Below are 24155 nucleotides of genomic sequence, written 5' to 3'. Positions count from 1 at the left end.
CTGTTAAAACTGGAATTTTCCCAAAGAAACGCACAGGACGCGCCGCGTAAAACATTCTGACTTGGTTTGCATCGCGAGGAACAGGACGCGCTGTGACCTATTATGAAAATTTGTAAATTTTAATTACTTTACTTGGGATCCTGTATGCTTATGATTTCAGATGGATTTCCATGAATTTTAATAATGTATTCAATGATTTTTGGATAGGTTTTGAATTGAAAATTAACTTATACATGAAACTTTTGTTTTGGTTATGTATAATGTGAATTTGTGAATTAGGAGGATAACATGAATTGGCTTGTATGCTATATGTTATATGTAATGATTACAAGCTATGTGAATGCTTGTTTAATGATAAATATGTGTTGTGCAACGTTTTAGTGGATAATTCGAATCGTGCAAATTATTGTGATATGCTTGGATAATTAAGGTTGTGTGATAATCTTAATTGCATATGTTATGAATATTGTTGCACATGCATTCATGGGGAGTTGGAACTCCGGTTGGCTTTGATCCTTGTGTGGAAATAGAGGTGTGGCTTTGTTCCTTTGTGGATTCGAAAGCGGTGAACTATATGTTCATATTTTGAGAGTTTTGGTCTTGTCCAGATCGGGAGTGTGGCTCTGGTTCTTGAGTAAGGAATCAGAAGCGGTAAGCTTGATACTCACATGGTACCACATGCATGAGTCGCATTAATTGCATTTCGAGTCACAATGTGTGTTATGTGATTGTTTGGATTGATGTGTTTACTTGTGTAATAATTGGAAATTGTATTTTGTGCAATACTTGTGGAACTTGTTCAAATTATGCAGTGTGATGGATGAGTATGCTATGGTATACTATATTCATTGTCGTATTATATTTACTCAGAATGATTTGAATTCTCACCCTTCTATTTAAATGATGTTCATCGTGACATCGCGCAGGTTTCGACGAGTAGCGTGCTTGCACGAGGATTTAGCCTAGGAGCTTATCAGTTATTTCATTTTGACTTAGGAAGTGAGTCAATTGAATCAGGATCTTCTAACCAAATGAATTATGTGATTGGATTATGATGAGGCATTGGAGATCCTTGAATCATGTTATGAGCCATGGAACCATGCTTTGACTAAAACTCAACTTCCCAGATGAATTAGGTCAAAAACCCTAATTGTGTACCAAATGAATTTGAAAGTTGTTGATCTTGAATTGAGCCACACTTGGGCTTGGATATTGATGAGATAAATCACTTGAGAATATGAGAGTACTTGAGCTTCTTTGTGAGCCTCAAAATCCTAATTGCTTGAGCTTCTTGATCAATCACCTATCTTGTGAAACAAGCAACAAGCAAACAACAATATTTTTTGTATATTTTTGGTTAGCAAATGATGCATGAATGATTATGAATGATGATAATGATGATCACACTCTTTTCAAAAGGAGGTGGGATCTCAGGTTCAAAAAATTAGGGTACAACAACTCCTAAATGGTAAGCGATTCTACTTATTGTGAACCACTCAGATCCCACTTTTCTGGTTGCGAATGGAGCCATAGAAGGAGTAAAATTGTGATGTTTCGCAAAGACCATCACAAAGTTAGTAAGAGTTTGCTAGAGGTTGCATCGTTCTTCAAGTGGAGTTAGTTAAGTTAGACAAACTCCTTCAACCCTCCTATTTTTTATCTTGTCAGAATTGGCGTTAATAGGACTAATGTATGGTAAAGAAGCCTCGAAAGTAGAATTCAACCAGAGTTGAAGCAGCCAGAAAGGACCAGCGAGTAACAGGCTTCCTATTGGTTCAGGGTTCTTGAGGTATGTGACTCATTCGCCAAGTGACTCATAGAGGTGGATCAAGATCATTTCGCTTAAGCAAAGTTCGTGTCTAGCATTGAGTTGGTTGGCAATGATGATGAACTTATTTGCCATCTGAATGAACCTCGAGCAGAAGACGTAACGACATAGCCACAGAGCCTGAAATGCAATGTGCTCTTTGTCAGATACTTTTTCAGTTTCCTTATCATGGTAATTTTTCGATATGGTTACTATACGCTACTCTAGAGAAGTCGAAATCAATAGAATCCCCAACCATGTAAGAAGGGTCGAAGGTTTCTCCAACGGGTTTGAGTCCGACGATAACAACTATATCGAATAAAGTTGGTGTCATCATCCCACAGGGAAGATGAAAAGTGTGGTGAGTGTTGTCCCAGAAAAATAGAGAAGATACTAACATACTTGAGCAATAAGTAGGTCCTACCTTCGACAGTTCTATCAGATCAAAGATACCTATTTCTTTCCAGAACTGGGATTTTTTTCCTTTGTATTTTAGCTAGCCAAGCTAAGTAATCCGTAGGGTCTCTAGATAGAGGGGGGAACAAAAAACCCTAAAACCATTGTTCATAAATCCTAATTTGATAGGCTCATCCATCGAAGGATTGTCTTGTTTATCATGATGTTGTTGATCAGCAGTGTAGGCTTCATATTTTTATTTGAGCTTTCTAATGTTTCCTGTGGGTTTATACCTATCGTAAGTTGGAAAAAACTGTTTAAGTTTTTCCTGATCAACAGTTGGGTCCGCTATTGGTCCTAGCATATCATGAGGTTTTACAGTTAGAGTAAGAGGAAGCAATACTTGGGAGTGGTAGATTATGCATTGTTCTTCAATGAATAACTCTAGGACGTGTTATTGGTTTCCAACGACTTGAGGTCCCAGGATCTTGTATACAAGAGGTAAGCCTAGAGCTTTTTTGGTTTATTGAGTCTTCTTGGAGCCTTTGGAAGTTTTTGTGGTTGAGGACGCCATTGAAATGGTGGAAGTTTGTTTGAAGATCGGATGAAGAATATGAAGATTAGAGATTGAAATCTGCAGAAACATGGAGGAAAGAAGAAAAACGTTGAAATGAAGACGGAGAGCTATTTATAGGTAGAAAAACGGAATCGTTTCCGTCAAGTTCTTGGAAAGTGAATTGTTGAGTGGGACGAGTGTCAAACACATGATTCGCCAGAAAATGGTGGCAGTTGCATGACTACCCACGATCTCCTAGAACCTAGTAATGTCATGATTGAGGAAAAGTTGCATGCCAGATTTGAGGAGACGTTTGCAAAAGGTTCCATAATGTCATTTTCTTCAATATGTTGAAAATGACATTTTTTAGGGGCAAATTGTTAGTTGGAGTTTTTCGATACAATGGTTATTAATTAAAATATTTGTGATGGACATTACGAGTCTTCGACGAATTGGCATGTTTGCTGAATGTCTATCGAAATTGCCTCGGATAGAAGAAAGTGTTGGACTTTGACTTAGAAATATTTTCTAAGTTTATAGTTAATTCAATGTAAAGAGGCTTTCGACAGGGAAGTTAAGTTTGAACGAAGATATAACTACATTTTGTCCTTATTCGTTTTGTCAAGAGGACATGTGGAGCTCTAGGGCAAAAGGAAGGCATGTCGAGTGAAACGTGGCATGCCCTGATCGAAATACCGTTGAAAACGGTTATTTTGAAGTAGTATATATAGGAGTCTTAGCAATTAGTATTCGTGTGATCATTTGTGTACAAAATCTCACTAAAAAGCTCAATGTACCTGTGTGTTGAGAAAAGAGTTCTTCTAAGAATGTACGTTTATCACCATTCTTATAATTTTTTTATCATTCTTATGCAATTTACCTTTTTTCCATAAAATACGTCCTTATCATTTCCAGAATTTATTCTTGCAAGTTACTTTCAATTGCTTTTTACCTTGCTTTATTTACAAGTTTTACAACCTTACTTTAAAGAATTACGTGGATTAAACAAACTTTTTAATAAGAGGATGAGTACCGTCGAAGTGTTCTTAACTTTCAAAAATAAGATTTGAAATATAAAGTACATGTCCTAGGATCAATCTAGTCGATCCTGTAAGTAACCAAAAAGTCTTGCTTTGGAAGACTAGCACTTATTTACCAATTTTCACGGTAAACAGAATGTAGTTGAAATAGTTATCAGTCGTACAAGCACAAAAGAAAGTTGTTCTACCATCCAGGGCAGTTCTGAAACCACACCACCAAAATTAGATAATACTAAGAGCTATCAATGATGCTTTCTATTTATATTTGTACATTCTTGTACTTTAACATAAAGTTTTGACTCTTGCAGGAATATAAGAAAGTATTGTTTCTTAGATTCATTGCATATTGGTCTGTCTCGTGGTTCGAAAGAGAATCATATCTTTGTTTACGTACAAGACAAGTTGAGAAAAAAAAAATGTTATTTGATTCTGTTTTACTGCAAGTAAGCATATATTAATTTGTGTGTTTTCATATCTATTTTATACTAATATATTATTCTTATGAATGTTTATGTAATGATTATTGACAACTAATTGTTGTTCTAGGGTAAATAATTTGGCCCAATAACAAAAAAAGTGTGAGAACAAGAGAGACATTGACATATGAATAATTGACACCAAGTCAATCAAATAAAACAACTAAAAATGTGTGAATAAGAGACATGACATGTGAATAATTGATACCAAGTCAACCAAATAAAAAAAAAAAAGAAAAAAAGTGTGGGCATATGAGACATGACATGTGAATAATGGACAGCAAGTCAATCAAATACAAAAAAAAAAAAAAAATTAATGTTATATGCAGCCAGGTCATTGTTTAATACGGTTGTGAAGAAGATTGAATGTATACAAGAGGAAGTAAAGAGGCAAGTTTCCTACAAGTACCATAACAAAATCTGATGTATGTATTTTTATTACTACCCAATATTAGATTAAACTTTAAATATCTTTTACTCAGAATTTTATATTTTCCTAGGTAGGTATGATCCAATAGAAATGGAGTGTAATAACAAAACAGAAAGGGACGTATTACTTGCAATACAGTAACTGAAAATTTTCCATTCGGAAGAGTTGCAGTTTCAAACATGAGCACAACCAATTTTGATAAACTGAAAGATGCAGCTGAAGTTGGTAATATAGACCTCCTCTATGCAGTAATTCAAGCCGATTCATCCATTTTGGAGAATATAGACTCAAAACAGTTTGTGGAAACTCCTTTACATTTGGCCGCATCTAGGGGGCATGTCCAGTTTGCCATTGAGGTTATGAATTTGAAACCTTCATTTGCATGGAAGCTAAACCCACAAGGCTTCAGCTCCATTCATGTAGCAATGCAAAACGGCCAAAAGAGGATGGTGTCTCGATTTGTTGGCATGAATAAAGATCTTGTTAGAATTAAAGGAAGAGAAGGCTTAACTCCTCTTCATTTTGCAAGTCAAATAGGCGAGGTTGATCTTTTAGCCGAATTCATGGCTGTTTGTCCGGATTCCATTGAAGACGTGAATGTGAGGGGTGAAACTGCACTGCATATTGCTGTGAAAAACAATAACTACGAGGCTCTTTATCTTCTTGTTTACTTTCTTAGAGAAAATACCAAGAGAGGTGCAAGGAGGTTAGAATATAAAATACTAAATTGGAAGGATGAGGATGACAACACCATTTTGCACATTTTGGTGCAAAGGGATTTGGAGCCACAGGTAACTCTTTGTCATTATCTCATAGTTGCTTTTAACAATTGTGAGCTTCTGTTGTTGACTTTTTTTTTTCTTTCTAATAACCAAATACTTCTTCTCTTTTTGTCTATAAATATGTAAATAATTACTAGGTAGAAGAGGCACTTGGATTGATGTTAAAGACTAGAATAAATTTGAAGGCAAAGAATTCGGAGAACAAAACTGCATTAGATATGGCAGCCAATGTAGATATAAGGGGTATATTGTTGAGAGGTGGAGCAATATCGAAGTCACAAATGATCAACAATGCTCCCTCATATGCACAAAAACTAAGATCAAAGACGACGATTATTGAAAACGTGTTAATTTGGAAACGTAACATTAGAAGTGATATATCAGAGGAGCAGCGTAATACTTGGTTGATAGTTGCAACTCTTGTTGCAACTGCCACATATCAATCAGCATTAAGTCCCCCTGGTGGAGTTTATCAGGTTAATGCCAGTGATGGAGTTTCTAGTCCAGGAAATGCTGGGAAATCAGTTTTGTTAAGAAATGAATTCTTTGTGTATTCATTGTTTAATATGCTTTCCTTTTTTGTATCAACTATAGCAATATTTATTCTGACCCCAAATGGGATAATTGGCGTTCTAGTGTCAGGTCCAGTGGGTTGGTTTGTCCTTTGCTATATATTTTCTATGGTGAGAACATCTCCTACTCATGCTAATGTCATTTTTGTTAAGATCGTTTCCTATTCAATTATGTTTGTCGCATTGCCTTGTTGGGCTATCATAGTGTACTATGGACTTCGACGGATAATGCTAAAGAAGCTGGGTAGATCATAATTAAACCATTGTTGCAATAGGAAGAAACATGAATGAAGGTTGTGGTTGTGGGTAGGAGATAGATGGTACGATATCGACAACTCAGACGACTATTGGTCAAATTCATGGGTAACTAATATTTTAAGTCGATTGAAATTTTCATTTTTTTTTCTTTATATTTGTTTAACTTTAGCAACTTTTGAATCAATGTATTAAATATTTTAATTATGCATCAAGGTTGATTCTATCGTTCAATGTGATTCTAATGCCATATTTCAAAGTCTATTAGTTGTTTGAAAGGAAATTGATTATTCAAGAACATGCGGTGTGACGATCATCAATATCTTTTAAGATAAATAAGATCAATTTTCATTGAGGAGTGTTATCTCAAACACTCAATATTTTATTGGTGAAATATGTGTGGGTCTTATCACTTTAAATGAAACCTATTTTTTAAGTGAGAGACTTACACATGTTTCAACCAATAAAAAAATAAATATTTGAGAAGGTGTTGAAAAGAGAGTCCTTAACATTCCTCCAATTTTCAATACATACGTGTTAGCTGAAGATTTCGACAAGCAAAACCGTAATGTTTTAAATATTATACTCCGAAATAGAAGCGTGAAAGATGGTTTTGAAGGCCATTTCAAACCTCTTTATATAAGAAAGATTTTACTATGTCAAAGTGGAGTCCAAGTTAAAATGTCTTCGAAGTCGAAGAAGTGACATACTTAGAATATTTTGAAGATATGTTTCGACAACCACGTTGCTCGTACTTCAGGACTTCGAGCGGGAAGATTTTGAAATTCAAAGTAATGTGTTTTAACCCGAGGAACACGTGGAAGTCTCAGAGAAGTGAAGTGCATGTAGAAGGAAAACGTGGCATTTCGTCAAGGAAAGACAGTTAGGGTCGAATTAGTATAAATAGGAGTCTTAATGTTAGGATGCGGGGTGTTCACTTTGTACAAAATCACTCAATATACTAAAGTACCAGCGTAGAGAAACGAGGTTATAGAGAATGTACGTATAAAAAACATCATTACTATCTTTTCAGAGTTATTTACTTTATCAATGAAAAAGTTTTTTACATATTTTTCGAAGTAATTTACTTTCCAGTCGAAATCTTTAGTTTTAGGATTACTTATATGTTTTACACTTTTCTTTAGTTTTTACAATTGAAACCTTTGTTCTAGTCATTCAATCGAAATCACTTTAACTTATATTTTCTATAGTCATAACATTTAAGGAATTATCAACACCATTGTCAAACGAAGTCTCATTCAGAACATGAGATTAATTACAATTACAATAACCAAACATAGACACGTGTCCTAGGATCAATCTAGTCAATACTGTAAGTTACCAAAATATTCAATTTGGAAGACTAGCGATTGTTTTACCAGAAATAACTGTAAACAAATTGGCAGAACCAGTGGGATGGTGTCAAAGTTTGAAACTTACTCTTCTTGTGTGGATGCCTGCGTTCGTTGGTTATCTTTTGAGTACACCTTTGTTGTTGTTGTATGAACCTTAGAAGTGGTAAAATAGCCAACAATGACCAACCAATTGATGGAAAAAGGTAAGACACAATAAGGGGGTTGGATTGTGTCCTTTTTAAATTTGTTTAAGTATTTAAAATTTAGCTCTAAAGAAGTAAGGATGATAAGTAATAACTTAAAAGTTTATGTTAAGTAATGAGTGTTAATGTGTGTGATCAAATATAGTAGTGAATAATATAAGTAAAAGATTATGAAAGAAGAACACAAGAAAACTTATCCTGGTTCACCAACTTGGTTAGTCCAGTCCCCATACCCTGTGAGATTATCCTTTATTGAATCTTCTTACAATAACTTTTTTCTTTTATGTATTCTTAGCCTCACCAGGCTTACACTTTTGAATGGTATAGCTTACAGACAACTTACAAAATAATTGGTTTTGTATATCTTTGATATACTTTGTGATCTTAGGATATTTACATTAAGTTCCTAAATACTCTCCATATGGCAGTGAGTATACAAATTGAGATTGAATATGATAACTCTAATATTTATGGGTTCACTATATGGTAGTGAATATAGAAGGTAATATGTAGAGCGAATGATAACTTTGTGATTTAGAACTTTGGCTTTCTTTGTATGCTTGCAAGGATTTCGGTGCATGAGAACATATCATATGTCTTCTATTTATAGAGCCAAGCTTGAGTGTAAGTACCCGAATAACCCTTGAAATATTTGTATGAGATGTGCCAAGAATTACTTGAGTAATGCTGGGATCTTTGTCTTATTCTTGACTTGACTTGGTCTTATGCTGGCAAGACTTGGTCTTGGTTCTGAGTAATGCTGACACTGGTAATTCTTGTAACACCCTTCTAAACCCCGCGGAAATTAACATTAAAATCAGAGTAAAACATGAAGAAGAGTATTACAACGCCAACAAAATAAACAATATTCATGTCATGCCATAAAGGAACGATAAACCAAAAATTATTCAGGTAGCATGTTAACACAGCGGAATATTCTTAACAACTGAATAATCAAAACATCTGGAGTCGAAGACTCATAATTCAACCATAAACCATAAACGAAGCAGAAGTTTATCAGCCAATTCTAAAATAACGTTCCCGGTGTTACACGACCAGAGCATGACACAGACCCAACTGACTCTAACGAACTACTTGACGAGCTAATCCTCACCAAGTACACAAGCTACTCCTCAATCTGAAAAATAACAACAGTAAGGGTGAGTTTCATTCGCATTAACAAATGTTATAGGTATATAAACAATACAACTTCATCCATACATTATTCACCCAAATCAATTATATTCAGATAGCATAGCAACATTTATCAAATACAGTCATTCATACCAAAATACACACAAATTATAATATTGGACGACTTCCATTCATGTTACAATTATACACAACAACCTAATGCAATGCAACTAAATGCATGTGGTACCAATCATGGGATAACCCATCTCACCGATCCACCACCATAAAGATTCGGCTACTTCTCTCACCAATTCCACACAATGGGAATTAGCTACCGCTGTCCCACCACCATAAGGGATACAGCCCACAACATGATTATGAAATGCATGCATCACATACCGCATGCTAATCATCAACACCAAACAACTGAATAATCATAATCATCAACCAATGCAATAACAATATAAACCACCACAACCAGTTAAATCAAGTGTTTAAATTAAATTCGAGTCACAACTCAAACACTATTTTATTGCATATATCACTGAATTAGCCTCACTATGTTCGAAACGGCACATCAAACAGACTAACAATTAAAAAGTTATACATCGTTAAACTTTAACAAAAATCCCGAACAGCACAGCACGCGGCGCCAACATCTACACGCGGCGCGAAGCGAGGAAAAAGTTACGCCTTCGCGGCGCCAACACAGGTACGCGGCGCGACCTGTGCGTATCAAAACATCCTGACATTCAGCCCACCTGTTCGCGGCGCCACCCTGTGCACGCGGCGCGAACCGGTGATTTCAGAACCCCAACCTGCAGAAAACAGCATTCTATCCTTCCCAATTGCTCTCAAATCATACCAGTACGAATTTCAGAAAAATAAACCACACATACGACATAAATTGCACGTTTACACATACTTCTAATCATGTTTAACATCATTATTCATCACCAATCATCATTCACAACCTAATTGAATCAAAGTTCTATAAACCCCAAAACCCCAACCTGACATATAATCCAATTCGAAATCCTAACATACAAAATCCATCGAATCATTCATACAACCCATAATAGAGGTTAATGAGAAGAATCCCCCCTTACCTCGATGTCGAATTCTTGGATGCTCTTTCTCTTCGCACTTGCTCTTCTCCCAATTTCACGTTCAATCTTCTCTTCTCCCTTTTGGTTCTCTTTTCACAAAATACTCCTCTTTTCTATTTTTATGAAAATATAACTTTATTTTAGAAAAAGGGCTTTGCAACTGATACACCCCCCAACTGCTACTAGTAACACTGGCCCATTGGCCTTATTTCATCCATATTCTCAAATAATTCAATTTAATTCTAATATTTAATAAAAAATTAATTAAATTAAATAAAGAATTTTATGGAGTGTTACAACCCTCCCCCACTAGAAAAGTTTTCGTCCTCGAAAACATACCTTAGGCAAAGAGTTCCGGGTAGGAGTCCTTCATCTGGCTCTCCAATTCCCATGTAACATTCCCACCGGCTGGTCCTTCCCAAGCTACTCTGACCAACGCTATCTCCTTGCCACGCAATTGTTTCACCTTCCGATCCTCAATCCTCATAGGCAAAGCTTCAACTGTCAGATTATCCTTTACCTATACATCATCCACTTGGATCACATGAGATGGACCAGCAATGTATTTCCTCAACTGTGACACATGGAATACATCATGCAGATTCGCAAGTGTCGGTGGCAACGCAATGCGATACGCCACCTCTCCCACTCTTTCTGAAATCTGAAACGGACCAATAAAACGCGGAGCCAACTTCCTTGACTTTAGAGCTCGTCCGATACCAGTCATAGGAGTAACTCTCATAAACACATGATCTCCTTCTTGAAACTCAAGTGTTCTCCGTCTCTTGTCATGATAGCTCTTCTGACGACTCTGAGAAGCCTTCATCTTCTCTTGAATCATCTTAATCTTTTCAGTCGTTTCTTGAACAATATCTGGTCCAATCACCGCACTTTCGCCAGATTCGTACCAACATAAAGGCGTCCTACACCTCCGACCATACAAAGCTTCAAACGGAGCCATACCAATGCTCGAGTGAAAACTATTATTGTAGGTAAATTCGATCAAGGGTAGATAACTATCCCAAGTACCACCTCTTTCCAACACACAAGCATGCAATAAATCTTCTAGCGATTGGATAGTTCTTTCCGTCTGTCCATCCGTCTGTGGATGATAAGCAGAACTCAGTCTCAGCTTAGTACCCAAAGCCTTCTGTAACCCTTCCCAAAATTTGGATGTAAACCTTGGGTCTCTATCTGACACGATACTCGAAGGTATACCATGTAAACTCACTATCTTCTCAATGTACAATGGAGCCAGCTTCTCCATTGGGTAATCCATTCTCATTGGTATAAAGTGAGCAGACTTAGTCAACCTATCCACTATGACCCAAATGGCTTCATAGTTCTTTACCGTCCTCGGCAACCCAGAAACAAAATCCATAGATATACTATCCCACTTCCATTTCGGAATAAATAACGGTTGCATAGCTCCATATGGTTTCTGATGTTCAACCTTTGACTTCTGACAAGTCAAACAAGAATACACAAACTCGGCAATTTATTTCTTCATTCCAGGCCACCAAAACAGCTTTTTCAAGTCATGATACATCTTGGTAGCACCAGGATGAATACTTAATCCACTACGGTGTCCTTCTTCGAGAATACTCTTCCTCAATTCGGAAACATTAGGAACACAAACACGATTACCAAACCTTATAACACCATTCTCGTCGATTCTGAATTCACCTCCCTTGCCTTGGTTAATCAGAGTCAACTTGTCCACCAATTCTACATCAGCTTTCTGACCTTCTCGAATTTCTTCCAGAATACCACTAGTCAGCTTCAGCATTCCCAACTTAACACTGACAGGAGTGTCTTTGCATATTAAACTCAAATCTCGGAATTGTTCAATTAAATCCAATTCTCTTACCATCAGCATAGACATATGCAAGGACTTCCTACTCAAAGCATCGACAACCACGTTTGCTTTACCCGGATGGTAATTCAGCCCAAAATCATAATCCTTAAGGAACTCTAACCACCTTCTTTGCCTCATATTCAGCTCTTTTTGATCAAAGAGATACTTCAAACTCTTGTGATCACTAAACACTTCAAACCTCGAACCATACAAATAATGTCTCCACAACTTCAACACAAATACCACTGCTGCCAATTCTAAGTCATGAGTCGGATAGTTTCTCTCATGCACTTTGATTTGTCTCGACGCATAAGCGACTACCTATTGATTCTGCATTAGTACACCTCCTAGTCCCAACAACGAAGCATCACAATATACCACAAAAGTTTCCGCCGGATTCGGCAAAATCAAGATCGGCGCACTAGTCAACCTCTTCTTCAACTCTTGGAATCCTTCTTCACATTTCGAATCCCAGATGAATGCTTGACCCTTCCTAGTCAACTTAGTTAACGGCAACGCTAACTTTGAAAAACCTTCAATGAACTTTCTATAGTAACCCGCAAGACCAAGGAAACTACGGATTTCGGAAACTGACTTCGGAGCTTCCCATTGAGACACTGCTTCCACTTTCGCTGGGTCAACAGCAATACCATCTTTAGAAATTACATGCCCAAGAAAGCTTACTTCACTTAGCCAGAACTCACACTTTGACAGTTTCGCATAAAGTTTCTTTTCCTTCAGTAGTTCTAATACCACTCTTAGATGCTCTGCATGTTCTTCTTCACTCTTAGAATATATTAGAATATCATCGATAAATACCACCACAAACTGATCCAGGTAAGGATGAAAGATCCTATTCATATATTCCATGAAAACTCCCGGTGCATTAGTTACTCCAAATGGCATCACTGTATATTCGTAAGGGTCATACCTTGTTCTAAATGCCGTTTTCTGAATATCGTCCGTCTTCACCCGAATCTGATGATATCCCGACCGCAAGTCAATTTTGCTGAACACACTCGCACCAACCAATTGATCCATCAAATCATCAATCCTCGGTAATGGATACCGATTCTTGATAGTAACTTTATTCAGCTGTCTATAGTCCACACACAATCTCATAGAACCTTCTTTCTTCTTTACCAACAACACCGGCGCACCCCACGGCGACACACTAGGACGAATGAATTCTTTTTCCAGTAACTCTTCTAGCTGACTCTTCAACTCTGCTAGCTCAGATGCCGACATACGATACGGCGCCATCGACACCGGACTAGTTCCAGGAACTAACTCAATAGCAAATTCTACTTCCCTCTCTGGCGGTAACTCTCTTACATCTTCTGGAAAAACTTCTGGAAATTCACATACTACCGGTAAGTCTCCACTCACCACTTTCTTCTTCACTTCCATGGATGCAATCAACATAAACACGGCAGCCCCGTCCTTCATTGCTTCATCCACTTGTCTAGCAGTCATTGCTAGATCCTCGACACTGACATCTTCAGGAAAAATAACTGTCTTCGTGAAACAGTTGATATGAACCCGATTAAATTGCAACCAATTCATACCCAGGATGACATCAAGTTGTTCCAACGGAAGGCATACTAAGTCCATTCCGAACTCTCTACCAAAAATATCAATTGGACAGTTCAAACAGGCAAACGAAGTAGTCACGGAACCCGACGCAGGATTGTCAATGATCATACTTCCATTAATCTCATATATTTCCAAATTCAGTCGTTTAGCACAATCCAATGAAATAAACGAGTGAGTCGCTCCAGTATCTATTATTGCAATTAAAGGAGTGCCATGGATAAAACACGTACCTTTAATCAATCGATCCTCTGGAGTAGTCTCTGAACCTGATAAAGCGAAAACTTTACCCCCAGCTTGATTCTTCTTTGGCTTAGGACACTGTGGACTAATGTGACCTTCTTCACCACAGTTATAACAAGTCACCGTCCTTCCCTTGCAGTCAACAGCAATGTGGCCTGCTTTACCACACCTGTAGCACTTCTTCTCTTCGCTTTTGCACTCGTGAACACGATGTCCAGGTTCCCCACACTTAAAGCACTTAACAGGAGCACTAGAGTCTCCCCCACTAGGCTTCTTCCAACTTCCAGCTTTATAATTACCCCTACCATATGGTTTATCACGGTCCATAGGCTTCTTCCCTTTCTTGTCAACTAACTCGCGAGAGTGAGATGACTTCAGCTTGAGGTTATCCTCTTCATAGATCCTACTACAGTCCACCAAATCTGTAAACCGACGAATCCTCTGGTACCTGATTCCCTGCTTAATTTCATCACGGAGACCATTCTCGAACTTAACACATTTCGAAAATTCGCTCGCTTCATCATTGTTATAGTGGACATAGTACTTGGCCAGCTCAACAAACTTTGAAGCATACTCCGACACCGTCATGTTACCTTGTGTCAGCTCCAAAAACTCAACTTCTTTCCTGCCCCGAACATCCTCAGGAAAGTACCTCCTCAGGAATTCTCGCCTGAATACAGCCCAAGTGATCGCTACACCTGCAGATTCAAGTTCATCTCTACTAGCCATCCACCAATCATCAGCTTCTTCAGACAGCATGTGAGTCCCATACCTCACCTTCAGATTTTCAGCACAATCGATCACTCTGAAGATCCTTTCGATTTCCTTCAGCCACCTCTGAGCGCCTTCGGGATCGTGCGTGCCCTTGAACAACGGAGGATTGTTCCTCTGAAAACTATTCAGCTGCCTGTCAGCACCAATACCAGCTCCATTGGCATTCCCTCCTAATACACCAGCAATCATGCCCAGAGCCTCAACAATCGCGTCGTCATTTCTTCCTCCTCTTCCGGCCATTGTTCTGCTAAATATCAGACAATATTCATTAGAATAAGAAGTATCAACAGTGTCAACTTTACACTAATCGTATACGAAGGATTAACCGACTCTAAGACTCTGACTCAAACGACCGACTATGCTCTGATACCACTATTGTAACACCCTTCTAAACCCCGCGGAAATTAACATTAAAATCAGAGTAAAACATGAAGAAGAGTATTACAACGCCAACAAAATAAACAATATTCATGTCATGCCATAAAGGAACGATAAACCAAAAATTATTCAGGTAGCATGTTAACACAGCGGAATATTCTTAACAACTGAATAATCAAAACATCTGGAGTCGAAGACTCATAACTCAACCATAAACCATAAACGAAACAGAAGTTTATCAGCCAATTCTAAAATAACGTTCCCGGTGTTACACGACCAGAGCATGACACATACCCAACTGACTCTAACGAACTACTTGACGAGCTAATCCTCACCAAGTACACAAGCTACTCCTCAATCTGAAAAATAACAACAGTAAGGGTGAGTTTCATTCGCATTAACAAATGTTATAGGTATATAAACAATACAACTTCATCCATACATTATTCACCCAAATCAATTATATTCAGATAGCATAGCAACATTTATCAAATACAGTCATTCATACCAAAATACACACAAATTATAACATTGGACGACTTCCATTCATGTTACAATTATACACAACAACCTAATGCAATGCAACTAAATGCAAGTGGTACCAATCATGGGATAACCCATCTCACCGATCCACCACCATAAAGATTCGGCTACTTCTCTCACCAATTCCACACAATGGGAATTAGCTACCGCTGTCCCACCACCATAAGGGATACAGCCCACAACATGATTATGAAATGCATGCATCACATACCGCATGCTAATCATCAACACCAAACAACTGAATAATCATAATCATCAACCAATGCAATAACAATATAAACCACCACAACCAGATAAATCAAGTGTTTAAATTAAATTCGAGTCACAACTCAAACACTATTTTATTGCATATATCACTGAATTAGCCTCACTATGTTCGAAACGGCACATCAAACAGACTAACAATTAAAAAGTTATACATCGTTAAACTTTAACAAAAATCCCGAACAGCACAGCACGCGGCGCCAACATCTACACGCGGCGCGAAGCGAGGAAAAAGTTACGCCTTCGCGGCGCCAACACAGGTACGCGGCACGACCTGTGCGTATCAAAACATCCTGACATTCAGCCCACCTGTTCGCGGCGCCACCCTGTGCACGCGGCGCGAACCGGTGATTTCAGAACCCCAACCTGCAGAAAACAGCATTCTATCCTTCCCAATTGCTCTCAAATCATACTAGTACGAATTTCAGAAAAATAAACCACACATACGACATAAATTGCACGTTTACACATACTTCTAATCATGTTTAACATCATTATTCATCACCAATCATCATTCACAACCTAATTGAATCAAAGTTCTATAAACCCCAAAACCCCAACCCGACATATAATCCAATTCGAAATCCTAACATACAAAATCCATCGAATCATTCATACAACCCATAATAGAGGTTAATGAGAAGAATCCCCCCTTACCTCGATGTCGAATTCTTGGATGCTCTTTCTCTTCGCACTTGCTCTTCTCCCAATTTCACGTTCAATCTTCTCTTCTCCCTTTTGGTTCTCTTTTCACAAAATACTCCTCTTTTCTATTTATATGAAAATATAACTTTATTTTAGAAAAAGGGCTTTGCAACTGATACACCCCCCAACTGCTACTAGTAACACTGGCCCATTGGCCTTATTTCATCCATATTCTCAAATAATTCAATTTAATTCTAATATTTAATAAAAAATTAATTAAATTAAATAAAGAATTTTATGGGGTGTTACAATTCTGACCTTTGACTCATTTTTCAAAGACTAAGTCTGAGAAAGTAATTTTGGACGAGTAACTCTGGGACATAAACTCTGGGACAGTAACTCTGGGAGAGTAATTCTAGGAGAGTAACTCTGGGACAGTAATTCTGGAAGAGTAACTCTGGGACGATAATTTTGGGAGAGTAACTCTGGGACAGTAATTCTGGGAGAGTAACTCTTGTATCTTCCCAGTCTGATGCTGAGAATTACTATATAGATTCTGAGGATTACTTATGTATTGAAAGCTTTGTTCTTTGATAGTTAAGTCTTGAAACACAATGTTAAATAAAATGTTTAGATTGATTAGATGATGAAATAACCTTGGAGTTTCCTTGATAAAATAGTTTGTAATATTCAAAACATTAACAGAATATGTTTCAACATTCTCCCCCTTTTTGAATGGTGACAAACTTTTTATTTTAGTTCCTTGAGGCAAGACTTTGAAACTCCCCCTGAAAAGCTGCATACTTTGAAAGGGAAAATGCTTCCCATCAATGTTTGTACATATATAGTAAGTAAATTTTAAAGCATTTGAACAACATATTAATTAGATAGCAGTAATTGATTTTTAAATGTTTGAGGATCAATACATTAATTGATTAACATCAATATTTTGGTGCACAAACAAAAAGATCCTAGTGAACAAATGCTAGATATAATACTAAGTAAAATAAACAAAACAAAGCTTTGGACCAAGGTTGTTCTCCCCCTTTTGTCAAACATGCAAAAAGGAAGGGGGCAAAAGAAGAGAGCACCACGAGACTAAGAGCAGTAGGTTCATCATTGGATGTTGCCTCAGAAGATAGTGGAAGAATAGGAAATTGAATCTGAGAGATATCTGGAGCAGGAAGTCCTGGAATTAAAGGGCAAACATGAACAACGATGTAATTTTCCCAAACTTTGTTAGTCTTCATGCCTTGCTTTTGTAATGCAGCGATTGACCTAAGAGTAATATCCTCATGAGGGCTAACCAGATCAGACGAGGTTGTAGCTCTAGGATAACCAGGAGGACGATTTCCAATACTGGGAAAGTTGTTGAAGAAGGAAGATGTGAGAGAGACAATGGGATCCTGAGGTAGGGTGATAGAGTTATGAGTGGTGTTCCATGGGGGCGATGAGTCATACTTTGGGGAAAGAAGGGTTTGAACATTGAAAGAGTTTTCTTCTTCTTCCTTTGGAGAGGAAAAAATAGTAATGTTTACTTGGAAAGCATATGGATCAGAGTGTGGAACAGAAGCCACACCATATGTTTCAGTAACACCAATTTATTCAGGTAGTTGATTGGAATTGCTGAAGAAGGCTTCTATCTGAGAAGTAAGGTCATCAGAATCAGTTTGATTAATAGAAGTTAGGTGAATCCTTTAAGGAGAAGTTTCTTCATAAGATTTTCGAGAGTTCAATGATGAGGTGATGTTGACAGGATTTGTTGATATTGAAGGTGGATTGTAGGTGACAACGTGTGGGATAATTGAGGTGAGCTAATTAGAAGGAAGTGGAATGAATAATTCAGCTTCAAGCATAGATATGAGAGAGGATAACTGAGCATCAGGGTTTGGATTGGAAGTAGGATTATGTGGAGATATTGGTGTGTGGGGTTGGTGAGTTTGATCAGCAGGAGGACTTGATAGAAAGTTTTCAGAGGCAAAGATGTTTATCATGTCAGTGTCAGAGGTATCCAGAGTTGAAAGATTTTCAACATTTGATAGGTGTTCAGTTTAAAGAGCAACAGGAGCAGGAGAGATGATACCAGTTTGTGGTGAAGGCGCCACAAGGATTGGTGAGGTAGTGGTTAGGTCAATTCTTTGTGTAGTATCAGGACCAGAGGGATTAACTATTGCATTTGAGTTTGGAGAGATAGGTTGCGAGTTATGAAGTGAATCTGGTGATGATTTTTGACTATTTTGTGGAGATTCTAGGTCAACACAATTTGGGAGAGCTACAGACAGTGGAATATGACTACTTGTAGATGGGCTAACTAGAGAGTTAGAGACATTTATACCTGTTCATAATGGTTCAGATTGAGCATATTGCTTAACTAGACGTCTGCGTTTTGATTTGGACTCCAATTTGGGTGATGATGGTCGCTTAAGAGATGGAATTTTCATTCTCCTGAGTTTGGAAGCATCCACTATCTTATTGATCTCGAAGCACTCTTCATCATCTAGGGGAACATTGAAATGTTTGAAAATTTTTGTGAGAAGTATGCCATATGGAGCGCTTCTGGCTTGAAGACTAGTGTGTTTGATGTAGTTGAGCACCAAACACCCAATATTGAGAGGGATTTTGTTTGAAAAGTGATAAATTACCAGTAAGTCTTTGTCTGTTACCCTTTCCAGGCTACCTTTTCTCGGAAGGATGGTGTGAACACAAAAGTTATGGATTATGTGGCTTAGGGACTCAAGATTGGCAGACACAAATTTTTCATTTTGGTGTTTGGTGATGGATAGTCTGTAGGATTCAATATCTAGGTCATATGAGGCAGGCCATTCATCGTTAAATAGACGAAGACCGTTGTTTGGGACATGCAAAATGTCACACAAAATTTCAGGAGTTAGGGTTATTGGATGACCCTTAACAGATGAGTTTATTTGTGTATCACTACCATTGGGTTCAATAGCAGCAAAGAAATTTCTAACCAGATTAGGGTAGAAAACTTCAGAGAGTTGGAGAAGATTTGTCCAACCTGTGGCAGAAGCGAGTTCGATCAGATCATAGCCCCAAATGGTGTAGCTATCCAGATTCACTGAATTTCCAGCAACAATGGGGAGTGAACGCCACTTCATATTGTAGAGTGTACGAATAGTTTTGTCAGTGATGAACACTTCATCAGAAGCTTCAGATGGATGATCGTAGGCTTGAAAGGACAAAGAGACGAGGGAGTTTCCTTCACTTGATTGAGTGGAAACATGTGACGATGATGGTTTGGTAGTTTGAGGAACTGAGGTTTTCAGAGTTGTTGAAGGAAGCGTTTTAGGGTTTTGAGAAATGGGTTGATTTTGATCTGAAGGAGCCGTTTCATGGGATGTGGTTGCATTTCTGGATGATCGACGGGAGGGAGTGGTGGGTTTGGGACGAGAATCACTAGATTTCATGGTTGATTTTTGGCGAGATATGGTGGTTCGGCGTTTGTTTAAGGGACAGTTTGAACGTTCCATTGAAGGGGTTTTGTGCGTTTTGGGAGAGAAGGTAGGAACAATATCAGCAAATGGCACAATTGTTGTAACTACTTTGAATGGCATTTGAAGAAGTGTTTTTTGTAGTGTTAGAAGTTGAATCATTTGGAGAGATTGGGAAGTGGTACAGATGTCTGCGCAGAAAGGTTCTAGGGGGAAGAGAGACATGACTTGGAGTTGGTAGAAAAGGAGGCTGATTTGATTGGGAAAGACAAAGAGTAGTTTTTTGTAATGATGAAAAGAAATTTCGAAAAACGAAAAAATTATTTTTGTTTTATGACCATGATGCAATAAATTTTTTCTTTATTTGAATATTTGCTCATATATCCATGTATTTCTTTTTAAGGAAATAATTTTTGTATAGAGAGTGATTGATTTAATGGGGTATTTTAATAATTGATAATTTTGATTTTAAAAAATTAAATCTATCTTCAACCAATGGTTTAGTAAAGCACCTGCTAATTGATTATTCGTATCTACAAATATGAGTTCTATGTTTTCTTTTTGTGCGTGATCTCTTATAAAATGATGTTTGATTTCAATGTGTTTAGATCTAGAGTGTTGAATAGGATTTTTTGATAAATTAATAGCACTAGTATCATCACAAAAAATTGATACCTTTGAGTACTGAAGTGAGTAGTCTTCCAATTGATTTTTTATCCATAAAATTTGTGAGCAACAATTGGCAGCAGAGACGTATTCTGCTTCAGTAGTTGATAAAGCTATTGTGTTTTGCTTTCTACATGACCATGTAATAAGAGCTTGCCCTAAACATTGACATGCTCCACTTGTACTTTTTCTTTCTATTTTATCTCCAGCATAATCAGCATCATAATAAGCTATTAAATTGATGTGATTTCCTTTTTCGTACCATAGACAGTGTCAGTGGTACCAACGAGATATCGAAAAATGCGTTTTACGGCAGTCAGGTGTGATTCTTTAGGGTCAGTTTGAAAACATGCACACAGACCTACTGAAAAGACAATGTCAGGCCTACTAGCAGTAAAATATAATAATGAACCAATCATACCTCTATATTCCTTTTCTGATACGAATAGTCCTTGTTCATCGTTATCAAGGTTTAAAGAGGGATACATAGGAGTTACCATAATTTTTGTTTCATTCATTCCAAATTTTTTTAACAAATATTTAATGTATTTTTCTTGACATATGAAGATCCCATTATTGAGTTGTTTTATTTGTAAGCCCAGAAAGAAGTTAAGTTCACCCATCATACTCATTTCAAATTCACTTTGCATTAGTTTTGAGAAGTCATCACACATTTTTTCATTTGTTGAGCCAAAAATAATGTCATCAACATATACTTGAACTATAAGTAAATCATTTTTATGTGAATTTTTGAAAAGTGTTGTATCAATTTTTCCTCTGAGAAAATCATTTTTAATGAGAAATATACTGAGTCTGTCATACCAAGCTCTAGGAGCTTGTTTAAGATCATATAATGCTTTTGTCAATTTAAAAACATGATGAGGATGAGAATGTTTTTCAAAACTAGGTGGTTGGTGAACATATACTTCCTCGTTTAAGAAGCCATTTAAGAAAGCACTTTTCACATCCATTTGAAAGAGTTTAATATTTTTATGAGCTGCATATGCTAGAAGAATTCGAATAGCTTCTAACCTGGCCACGGGTGCATATGTTTCATCATAGTTTATACCTTCTTGTTGATTGTAACCTTCAGCTACCAATCTAGCTTTGTTTCTAATTACTTTTCCATTTTCATCAAGTTTGTTTCTGAATACCCATCTTATACCAATAATTGTTTTCTCTTGAGGATAAGTAACTAGTTTCCACACTTGGCTTTTCTCAAACTGAGATAGTTCTTCTGTCATGGCTTCCATCCAAAATTCATCTTTTAGTGCTTCATTGATATTTTTTGGTTCTACCTGAGATATCATTGCCATGTTGATAGAATTATCTTTAAAGAAATTTCTGGTTCTTACCTGATCGGAGATGTCTCCTATTATTTGTTCATGAGGATGATCAGTTACACTTTTCCATCCTTTTGGAGGATTTGTTGTAGGTTGCTCAGAGGTACTCTTAGCTTCTTGAGTAAGACTCGCAATGTTGTTTGTATCTATTAATTGAGTACTGGGAACTATTTCTAGTTCAACTACCTCATCCTCGTGAGAATTTTCTAAAGTTGCAGTATTTAGTTCATCAAACATGACATGCATGCTTTCTTCTACACATTGATTTCTTAGATTATAAATTCGGTAACCTTTTGAAGTTGAAGAATAACCAAGAAAAATGCCTTTATCATATTTTGAGTCAAATTTCCCTAGAGAATCTTTGTTGTTAAGAATGTAACAATAACATCCAAAAATATGAAAATATGAAATATTTGGAGTTCTATTTTTCCACAATTCATAAGGAGTTTTATTTAAAATTTTCCTAATGGTTACTCGGTTTAGAACATAGCATGAAGTGTTGATAGCTTCAGCCCAAAAATATTTTTCAACATTTGATTCATTAATCATAGTTCTGGCCATTTCTTGCAAAGTTCTATTTTTTCTTTCTACAACACCATTTTGTTGAGGTGTTCTAGGACAGGAGAAATTGTGAGAAATGCCATTTTCATCAAAAAAGTTTTTGAAAGAAATATTTTCAAATTCTCCTCCATGATCACTTCTTACAGCAACAATATTTAAATTTTTTTCATTTTGAACTTGTTTGCAAAAGATTTTGAATACTTCAAAAGAGTCATCTTTATGTTTTAAGAAAAGTACCCATGTGTATCTTGAGAAATCATCAACAATGACAAATCCATATCTTTTACCACTCAGACTTGAAGTTTTCACAGGGCCAAACAAATCAATATGAAGAAGTTCTAAAGGTTTGTGTGTTGACACAATATTTTTTGAATGAAAGCTACTTTTGACTTGTTTGCCTTTAATGCAGGCTTCACAGATTGAGTCTTTTTCAAAATTTAGTTTAGGAAGACCTCTAACAAGATCCAATTTTGAAAGTGTTGAAATATTTTTCATACTTGTATGACCACATCTTCTGTGCCATAGCCATTTATCCTTTTCCTTAGATAAAAAAGCAAGATTCAGATGAAAGATGATATAAGTAAAAAGTATAAAGATTTTTATGTCTTTTTCCTAAAAATAGAATCTTGTCAGAAGATGGGATTTTTATAATACATGAATTTTGATTGAAACTGACCTCGTAGCCATCGTCACAGAGTTGACAATGCTAATAAGGTTGTGTTTGAATCCTTCCACGTATTGCACATTTTTCATAAAGATAGTACTATTTTTACCTATGGATCCAATACCTTTGATTTTTGCTTTGTCATTATTTCCAAAGGTTACATATCCACCTTCTTTATTCTTGAAGGATATGAAGCTTTCCTTATTTCCAGTCATATGTCTTAGCATCCATTGTCCAAGTACCAAGGCTTTTTCTTGAGGGTTAGAAGACATTCCTGCATTATGTGTTAGTAACTTTTTAGGTACCCATATTTCCTTGGGTCCTTTATTGTTAGAAACAAGAATTTTTTATGTAATGGTTTTCTTTTTGAAATAACAATGTTTTTCAAGATGATTTGTTTTCTTGCAATGACAACATTTAAGTTTGGTAATATTTTTCTTTTTTAGAGGAATATTTTCTTTTATTTGAGTCTTAGTTTTATTTTTATTTGGAAGAGAAAAGTTTTCATAAATTTTTTGATTTTCAAATTGTTTAAATCCTAAGCCAGCTTTATCAAAAACCCCTGATTGAGATCCCATTGTTTTTTGAAAAGTCTCAGTAGATTTTACAAATGAAGTTATGTCTTTAGTAAGGGTTTCTACTTGATTTTCAAGATTTTCAATTTTATCTTGATTGCATGAAGGTTTGATTTTGTCATTAAGAAACTTTTGGTGTAAGGATAAAGATGAATATGCTTTTTTCAACTCCTTAATGGTTTCTAAATTTTTTGAGTTGGATTTTATTAGATCATTTTTTTTAGCTTTAAGAGCATGAATTTGTTCTTTTTGGAACAAGCATTTTTTAGTTAAGATTTTTTATTCTTCTAATAGATTATCGAACAAAATTCCTATCTCTTTGCAAGTATAACAAAAGTTTGATGTACTTACCTCTTCAGAATTAGAATTGGTCATTAAGCACAAGTTAGCTTCTTCATCTTAAGCTTCAGAATTAGAGTTTTCTGAGTCATCTCATTGTGCAAGCATAGATTTCTTTTTAGAGGAGAAATTCATTTGAGAT

The 24155-nt window shown here is 36.6% G+C and overlaps 1 protein-coding gene across 1 annotated transcript; it reads left to right on the top strand.

Annotated features, from left to right (window-relative positions):
• The first annotated feature begins 4695 nt into the window (after positions 1–4695).
• On the top strand, positions 4696–6480 carry LOC131640184 (ankyrin repeat-containing protein BDA1-like). Its single transcript, XM_058910594.1, has 2 exons — positions 4696–5496; positions 5634–6480. The coding sequence occupies exons 1-2, from the start codon at positions 4885–4887 to the stop codon at positions 6312–6314; spliced, it is 1293 nt and encodes a 430-aa protein (XP_058766577.1). The 5' UTR covers positions 4696–4884; the 3' UTR covers positions 6315–6480.
• The last annotated feature ends 17675 nt before the right edge of the window (positions 6481–24155 follow it).

The sequence above is a fragment of the Vicia villosa genome, unplaced genomic scaffold (genome assembly GCF_029867415.1).
Source record: "Vicia villosa cultivar HV-30 ecotype Madison, WI unplaced genomic scaffold, Vvil1.0 ctg.002989F_1_1, whole genome shotgun sequence".
NCBI classification, from domain to species: domain Eukaryota; kingdom Viridiplantae; phylum Streptophyta; class Magnoliopsida; order Fabales; family Fabaceae; genus Vicia; species Vicia villosa.
Note: the sequence above shows the minus strand (reverse complement) of the source record. Positions and strands in the feature narration are given on the sequence as shown.